Raw genomic sequence first — 9559 nt, forward strand, 5'->3', positions numbered from 1 at the left:
GTTTTATCGGACTGCTATAAGACCAGCTATGATGTATGGTAGTGAATGTTGCAAAGTCGGAGTAGCAGAAATGAGGATGTTGAGATGGATGTGTGGTCATACAAGAAAAGATAGGATTCGAAATGAAAAGATCAGGACAAGAGTTAGTGTGGCACCTATCCAAGAGAAAATGGTTGAAAATCGCTTAAGATGATTTGGACATGTGCAGAGAAGGCCTTTGGAGGCCCCGGTGAGGAGGGTGGATCAAACAAGATGAAGTCCCATAAAAAGAGGCAGGGAAGACCGAGACCGAGAAGAACGTTGAATGAGGTCATTGAAAGAGACCTCCTAGTCAATAACATATCTAAGGATTGGGTTGTTGACAGAGCACGATGGCGTCGTGTGATTCATGTAGCCGACCCCACCTAGTGGGATAAGGCTTGTTGTTGTTGTTGTATATCCTTAAAAGTTTTATTTCATAATATTTCTATCCTAAACTATTATCCACCATTAAATTTGACCGTTAAAAACAACAGTCAAACCACATAATATAACAATCAAAGTTAATGACAGCTAGGGTATTCTATTAAAATAAATTTTTAGGACATGTAAAAGTCAAAGAAACTTTTTCTAGGTGTCGGATGCTCCTTTATGGATACTTCCGAAATATTTAAGCACCTTATCTCTTAAATTATTTGGAAAGTTACATTGAACTGTAATATTTCCTTCCGTAGCTGGCTAGTTTTTGTATATAAACAAATTATTTTTTTCATATTGAACCAGTCATAGAGTCCTGAGATTTCGACCCTTAGCCAAATTCAAAACCAGTTTCATCAAGCCACTAAAGAGATGAAGGTTGAGTTGGTGTCCAAACAAATCATAAAGCCATCTTCCCCAACACCCCAAAACCTGGGAATTTACAAACTCTCTTTTATTGATCAGATTACTCCTATATTTCACACTCGAATGCTGTTTTTCTATCCCAATATTGAAAATAAGTTTGCTAACGATGGGATTGAGAGGCTAAAGACATCGTTATCAGTGACTCTAACCCACTTCTGTCCACTGGCAGGTAGAGTCAAAGATAACAAAGTAATTGAATGTAACGATAAAGGTGTCGAGTTTTGCGAGACTCGTGTCCGTGTCCATGGCTTCCTTTCCGAAATCCTTAAACAACCCGATCCTGACATTGTACACCAGTTTGTGCCCGTCAATGATGCCCATTTAGGAAGTGGGTTTTTAATGAAAGTTCAGGTGCATCTGTTTGATTGTGGAGGTTTGGCTGTTGGTGTGTCCTGCCTTTTCTCACAGGATTGCTGATGCTTCAACAATTGGTTCGTTCATTAAGGCATGGTCCTGTACAGCTATTGGGTGCATGGCTGAGTCAATGCTTCCTAAGTACGTTATGGAATCTCATTTCCCTTCCATGGAGTTTTCAAATGATCTACCACCTTTAGAGTTAAAAACCTCCAATTGCATCACAAGAAGGTACTCTACAAGCAACTTTTCTTTATAGTTTTTTCTTAACTTACCCTTGAGGTTTTGTTGAAAAAGTTCATATCTTGAATTAGAAAATTTGAACCCCCGAGAATTATAATTTGTTCGGTTTTGACATGGCCAAGAAATATAACTTTAGTATTAGATTAACTATGTAGTAAATACTCCTCCAGTCTTAAATATAAGACCCATTTTGTAGTGTAATTTACACTTTAACATGAGTCTTATATTTAGGACTGGAGGAGTATAATTTACATGTGTGCAAATGTATTTGTCAAGTAAAATTTGGGTTTGATCTTTATGTCAACTAACTACTCCCTCTAATCCTAAATGTAAAAGTTAACAGATGAATTTGTTTTTATCATAAATATAAAATTTCATTCCACTTTATTTTTTAAAATTTATAATTTTTTAATAAACTTAATTCCTTGTTGATTGCATAAATCCAGGAGGTTTTTCATCAATGAAGTAGTTTCCAATACGAATAATTGAAAAGAAACTACTTTAAGAAAACCAACTCATATATATTATAAATAACTAACCTAGTCATTTTTTTCATTTTCTAAATTAATTATCTAGCTTTTATATTTAGGATCCAAATGAGTAATAATTTAAAGATAAAATGATAGAAGTACATACTTTTGAGCATAGGATTTCCGAAAAAGGTTTCATTAGAGATAACTAAAAAAAAAACTACCTTCACAACTATTTATCTTTCTCTACTCAATTGATAAGTTCAGGATGTCTAAGCAAACCAAAAAAAAAAAAACATTTCTAACTGAGAAAATTGAACTGGGTGTAGATTCGTGTTTGAATCCTCCGAGATTACAAAACTGAAGGCCAAATCTTCAAGCAAACTGGTGGAGCAACCAACTCGGGTGGAGGCCATATTAGCACTAATATGGAAATGTGCTACAATGGCATCAAGAACGAACCTAGGAATAACCAAAAGACCCTCCAAGGTAGGCCAAGTAATAAATATTCGTAAAAGGACAAACCCACCTTTGCCTGAGACCTCTCTGGGAAATTGCTTGAGTAACTTCGTAGCAGAGATGGAAGAGAGCAGGGTAGTACAGATATGGACTTACAGACATTGGTGGTTCACTTAAGGAAAGCTCTTGAACTATTTTCAAAGGAACGTGCTCCAAAACTTGAAGATAAAATAATGCTTCCTCAATATTAAGTGAGGGATTGAAGGATATAGATTTGGCATACAAAGAGGACATAGATTTCTATATGTGCACGAGTTGGTGTCATTTTGAGTTTTATGAAGCAGATTTTGGGTGGGGAAAGCCCAAGTGGGCGAGTATTCCTTCTTTGAAGATAAACAATTCTATTATTCTAATGGATACGAGTGATGGAAAAGGAATAGAAGGATGGGTAACTTTGACTGAACAAGATATGAAGTTGATGGAGAGTAACCATGAATTGCTCGAATTTGCGTCTTTGAACCCAACTATCATATAGAAAAAGTAACATACATTTTTACTCATCTAATTTTACATGAAGTTTCATTGATCCATTTATTATATACTGTATCTTTCCAGTCTTTTAATCATAATATTATTAGTCTCAAATGATAATTTTTTTGTGCTAATCATTATCTCATTAGAAAATTAAACTTAATGTTATAGCATTTGAGAATATTTTGTCGACATTTAAACTTTCAATGTCATAATTTGTTTTGTTAATAATGTTGGTCAACATATTTCTCGATATTAGTCAATATTAATAAACTAAGCAAACAATGTATAGTTAGAGACTAGTGATATAAACGTAACTACAAGGCCTTGCATAAGAAACTATACTTCTAATTTTTCCATCGCAAACGTTAACAAAGGAAAAACTAAATTCAATTTAATAAAAATATTAGTAGAGGATTTGGCACACTTCCTATAAAGTGCGCAAGGCCTTTTAGTTAATCCATGCAAAAGCCATATATACTCATAGTCATTTCTTTTCTCGTCTTATTTATCCGGGTCTTCTAATTTGTTTTTAAAAAAACAATAAATCAACTAAATGACTACAATAAAGTAAATTAATGGCCAAAGACCAAAACTATACCAAATTAGCAATAACAGTAAGCAATATGTCCCTTTTTATCGTCTTTTTTATGTAAATATTTATTAATCTATAGCCATAGTTATTAATCTCTTCGGTATAGCCACATAGGTACTTCACTTTCCTTAAAATAAAAAAAAAGGCAACCCCCCCCCCCCCGGGGGGTCGGTTTTTTGAGGATTTTTTTGGGGGCGGGGGGGGGGGGGGGGAGAAACCCCACGCCAATGTTCGGGTACCAAGCACTGCATTGCTGAAGTAACATAGAACGCTTTGATATTAAGATTATAAGTAAGAAAAACACTAACACAACTACAAAAAATTGTAACTAGTATGCTAATCTATCTTTAAAACTAATTTAAAAAAGCAGTTGTAATTTTGTAATTAATTTAAAAAGTTACTAGCCAATCTATATCGATTTCAAGTCTAACTAACGTGGACCGTCATAGGAGTATTCTACCGTGATTAGCTTAAAATATAATGTAGAAAGATTATTTTGAATTTAAAAAAATGAAGGTAAATTTATTTAGGCTCTTTACGCCCAGCGTTAAATAGTAATCAACATAAACAAGCCTTCAAAAATTTCTAAATAACGCCAACTTTTCACTTCGTGCCTCCTCATCACTTCATTTGCTCAGATAAAGACATGTTCACACTAACGATTCTTGTCACCAACACTAATTAGAAATAAATTTTGTTGCTAAAATTAGCAACAAAATTTAATGACGAAAAAATTTTATTACTAAATTAGCGATAGATTAGTGATATAACTTTATTCTATTACTAAATTCTATTACTTCCGTTACTAATTTTCGGGACTAGTCCATCACTAACTCCCAACACAAAATATTTTGTGACAGAATCAGTGACGGAGAAATTCTATCACTCATTTTTGTTGCTCTTTCATCACTAATCCATTACAAAAAAAATGACAATATAAAAATAGAACAATTATTTTTTAATATTTATTATTAAAATAAAAATGTGATATGTAATAATTTTTCAAAAACATGTTATATAAATAAAAAAATATAATATACTTATTGTTTTATTAAATATTAGAATAAAAATATTAATAATTAGTTATACTTTAATAACATACAAAAAAATAAATTGAAATAAATAATTAATACATTGACTTATGTAATATTATTATATACATTTGTATTTGTCATCAGAAATATTATATATTTATTTATTTTTGCATAAAAATTTGTAGGTGTTTTACAACTCAATTGGCAAAAGTGCCTTCAAAATGCATGCAAGATGTCTTGGGTTCAAATCACCACTCCTTCACAAAATTTGCTTAATTTGTGACGTGGCGATGACATGGACAAATGATGATGTAGCAGCTCATAATAATGGATATGTGGCGATGACGTGGACGAGAAAATGACATGGCGGAATGGGAGAGAGAGGAGGTGGCAAGGTGGCAGTTGGTGATGAGGTGGTGATTGTCACATGGTATTTTAAATTTACATAACAAAAAAATTTAGCAAACAATGAGTGACGAAAATTCCATCACTAATTTGCGACAGAATTTTCATTACAAATCCGTCATTATTTTGTGAAAGAATTTTTTTCAGATATCTATCACTAATTGGTAACGAATTACTGACAAAAAATTTCCATCACCAATTTTCATCACTAATCCGTTAGTAATCTGTCACCAATTAATTTTGAATTCTATCACTAAATAATTAGTGACAGTGAAATTAGCGACCAAAAAAATTCCATTGCTAATTAAATTTTGTCATTATTTTTGATTAGTGACAGAAATTTTGTCACTCAATTTCATCACTAATTTACTCTTTGTTGGTAATGTCTACTTGCTTTAATCTTGTTCTTTACTCCAATCTTGCCCTTTATGGCATATTGTTGAAATACCATCTTAAATATTGAAAAACTGATTCTGATTCTGCATGGACATTTTATTTTTAAATTTTTAATTATTGATTGTGATATGAAATATTGAAAATTTGATGATTTTGAATGACTGTTGCAAATTGGTTTCATCATAAGATGAGTATTAAAAATGCCAATTAGTAAATGTTGTTGGATTGCATTTTAGTTTAATTCTTGGGAGGCACCATTTACTACGTAAAAGACACGAAAATTATTGCATAAACTTTAAAGTATCCTACTTATATAATTAAATCAAAAATTGATCTTCATAAAAACATCATTGACGAAGAACGCCTTATTTAAAGAAACGATATGTACATATAGAAAAAAAAAATTTACTCCTAAATTATGGGGTTTGGATGAGCTTTTTCAAAGTAATTTTATAGATTTCTAGGTAAGTATGTGGAAAGAGTTTTGACTCGATTTAAGTGCTTACATGGTATGCCAAACACCCCTTAAATATGACATTAATCAAGACTTTTCACTAAGCTTATTAATTCTCCTTTCTTTTTTTCTTTTTTGTTATGCACAAATATCCTCCTATTTAATGCAATCCTGATTGAAGTACCGTCAGATATTAAATTTGGACACATCTCCCATCAGGGATATGAATCTCAGTTCACTATGTTATAGGAGAATAACCTATTCTACTAAACTCAATGACCATTGATAGTTTAAATCTTAAATATGTGAATTATCATTCCCTGTGCCTGAAGTTTCTTGCAAGAAATCTTGAATTTGGGCTTCCTACTTAGACTACACCTATGGAACAATTTTGCGAGCATCACATTCTCAACCCGTCAGCTCATTACAGCATGAAGTTCGGCCCAATCAATGAAGACTCAGGCCCAAGTTTCTCCTTCCATGTGTTCATAATTGCCGTGGGCCTGTAATCCATTGAAATATACTCCAATTAGATTCTTTTAAGATAAAACGCCTCCCTCTTGCCATTGGACTCCCTTGTGCTAAATCCACCTCTTGGGTTGGGCATTTTTAAGTCCTTCTCGGCCTTTTAGGTTTGCACCATAATCAAATACTATTTCCGGAATTTATAGTTTACAAACAAGATCTTATAATTAAAATTAGAGGTAATGATATTTAAATGTCTTCGAACAACATTAATTATAATTAAGGACAACAAATTTTGGTAATTAGAAGGAAACGATATCCTTGATTGAAATTAAAAAATTTTGAGCCGATAAAAATACCCTCCACTGGACGTTTTCATCACTGATTTTTCCCTTTTTTTCACACAAAGAATACAATTTAGATGGAATAATAATTCTTGATGGTTAAAACACAAGTTTAAAGTTGAGAATATTAATAAAAAAAATTTTAGTATAACAATGATATTATTTTTATAATTCATCTGATAATAACAAGTTTGAATGTAAAATGACTAAAGTAGAGATTAATAACATGTTACACATTAACATTGTTATCAATATATAACTATTAACGACTGTCAAATGGTAACAATGTTGTTATAGCTATTAACAAAATACTAGCATTGCCACAACGCCATCTAATTTTCACATCATCATATGAACATAGTATCAATATCAACACTTACATTGGAAATACCAATATTCTTATGACCAATAACCAAAAACTAGCATGGCCATGACAACAAATATTTTTGCAATACAAACAAAATATTCTTCATTGCTAGTATAACAACTCTCAACAAAATATTCTTCTTCATCACTATTATCCTTACCTTCATAATAATACTCTTCACTATCATTTGCAAAAACAAAATCTACTAAAATTTATGTTTTGATTATGATAAATTCATTTTCTAGATTTATAATTTCTGGCAAAACCAAAACTATGGTGTAGGAATCTTCGTTGATTAGTTTTTCCTATTATGTATTTGAGAATTAATCTTCTCGAATATATATTTGAGAAGTTTTCTATGTTTTGTTAAACTTTTTTTTTTTGAATAGCTTTCTCTAATACATGGCCGAGAATTGGACTTTTTGAATACGTATTCAAGAAACTTGCTTCATTTTACAACATCTTATCAGAAGAACTCACAAATCCTTAAATAGTTTTCTCAAATATATATTCAAGAATTGGTTTTCTCAAATATATATTCAAGAATTGGTTTTGTCGAATGCATATTCAAAAATTAGTATTTTCAAATACATATTCAAGAAGCTTTCTATTTTTTGTTAAACTACTCTGAACAATTTTCTTAAATACATATTCAAGAAACTCTTTCTATCAACTAAAGATTTCTTACCAAAACATCCATATAATGTGTTTACAAGGACTTTATAGAAAATATGCTCAAGAATTTAAATTTAAAGTTTTGGGGACAAAAGAACTTTCTCAATAATACATTCAAGAAAATAACATTTCCTTAAATATCTCATCCCATAAAATTTCTCAAATACATCTTTAAGAAAGCTATCTCTCGAAGAACATATCAAATATTCTCTAACCTTTTTGAAGATGAACTTATTTAATTTCATTTTACTTCTCATTTACAATTGTTATATAACTATCTCACACTTCTTTCTTTGAGTATCTCAAGCTCACAAATAATACAAGCAAAGACGTTTCAAAAGATGATTGAAGGTTAAAAGTTTTAATGGAAAAATGACATTGAAAAAGCAAAGGACTCTAACAGCATTAAATGCTAACGCAATCTTCACAAGCCACTAACGTCTCCAACTACTTCTACAATGGTAACTTCATCTCAAGTCTAACGAATAGTTAATGAAGCTCAACTATAAAAACTATAAATAGACGAAGCATTCAATGAAACAACAGGAGAAGGAAACGAACAATTACGGTCTCAAATCTACTGCTTATTACTCTATTTCATTAAGTTCATCAATTGTGCTTCAGTGTTCATTTATTATTCTGTGAGACAGATAGATTTAAACATTCAATACTCATCTATAAGTTGCTCAAGGTTGTGGGAATCTTGAGTGGGTTGTAACCTTGTGGGAACTAAGAGGGAGCAATTGAGAGTCATCAATTGCTATACTATGGTGCCAAGAGCTTGTTACAAATCTTGAGTTATAACGAAACATTCATAGGCTCTGAAACTGGACGTAGTCAAGTAGTTGAAACCAAACTAGTATAAACTATTGTGTGCTTTTTTGACTCCCTTCTTCCTCTTTTGGTGATATTCTTAGTGCTCAATCTCTTTTCTTGTTGATTTAAAGTTAGAAATCTTATTACACCCAATTCACCCTCTTCTTCTTGGGTGTACTGCCATACTAACAAACTCCTCACCGTAGTCATCATAATAACACTCTTCACCTTCCTCATCCTCAGTTTTCCCAGGCTCACGGTGATTACAAAACCACAAGCCTCCTCTGTGACCAAGGGTACCCACTTGTCAAGGACCATGATGGTTGGCTCAGAATGTGGTTCGACCCCTATATTCTCCTTCCTCCCTTCACCTCGCTCTTCGCTCAGCGCATGACGCTTCACTTTGAACCACATCTTGAAGGTTGTTTTAATGCCCATGGGGTTCGAACTCGGGTCCCTCAATTTGGTTCAACACGATCGCTTCTTTATCTTGACCCTCATCTCAAGTGAGTCGATGTTTTGCAATCGAGTATCGTCTTCAACTTCTGAGGCATATTGTGACTGTAACATGCTTTGGCCTACAAGGCACCATTGGTGGATTCGCTTGAAGAGGTTGTATATGTGGAGGGTGAAACTCTGTTTGGAGCACCCTATGATTTCCAATATGGTCTTGCTGCGAAAGGTCATTTGTCTCATGTGGGTTTTGTAACATCCTAAATATATCTTAATATAAAAAGAAATTATTATTATTTCACAAAATAAAATAAACTAATAATATTTTATTATTATAAAATAATAATTTTTTAAAAAAAAAAGACCCAGCTTTTCCACTGATGGAAAAAAGCTAGAGGTAATTTAAGAAGAAGGAAGAAAATGGGGGTGGTGCATTTAAGAAGAAGAAGAAAATGGGGGAGGTAAGTAAATGAAGAAGGAAAAATGGGATGAGATGGTTGAGGGGGATGGATAATAAAAGGAGGAGTGTTATGCAAAGAAGAGAAAGAGAGAGTGAGAGGCACAAAAAGAGAAATCGAGAGAAAAGCAGAGAAATGTAAGCATTCTGAAGAATAAT

At 32.3% G+C, this 9559-nt stretch overlaps 1 protein-coding gene across 1 annotated transcript; it reads left to right on the top strand.

Moving 5' to 3' along the window:
• The first annotated feature begins 828 nt into the window (after window positions 1-828).
• Window positions 829-2585, top strand: LOC114711520 (vinorine synthase-like). The gene is made up of 3 exons (XM_028895932.1): window positions 829-1214; window positions 1291-1467; window positions 2279-2585. Exons 1-3 carry the CDS (start codon window positions 829-831, stop codon window positions 2583-2585), a joined length of 870 nt encoding a protein of 289 aa, XP_028751765.1.
• Window positions 2586-9559: the final 6974 nt, after the last annotated feature.

The sequence above is a fragment of the Neltuma alba genome, unplaced genomic scaffold, assembly GCF_004799145.2.
Source record: "Neltuma alba isolate B1F8T4 unplaced genomic scaffold, ASM479914v2 tig00001785_pilon, whole genome shotgun sequence".
In the NCBI taxonomy this organism is placed as follows: Eukaryota; Viridiplantae; Streptophyta; class Magnoliopsida; order Fabales; family Fabaceae; genus Neltuma; species Neltuma alba.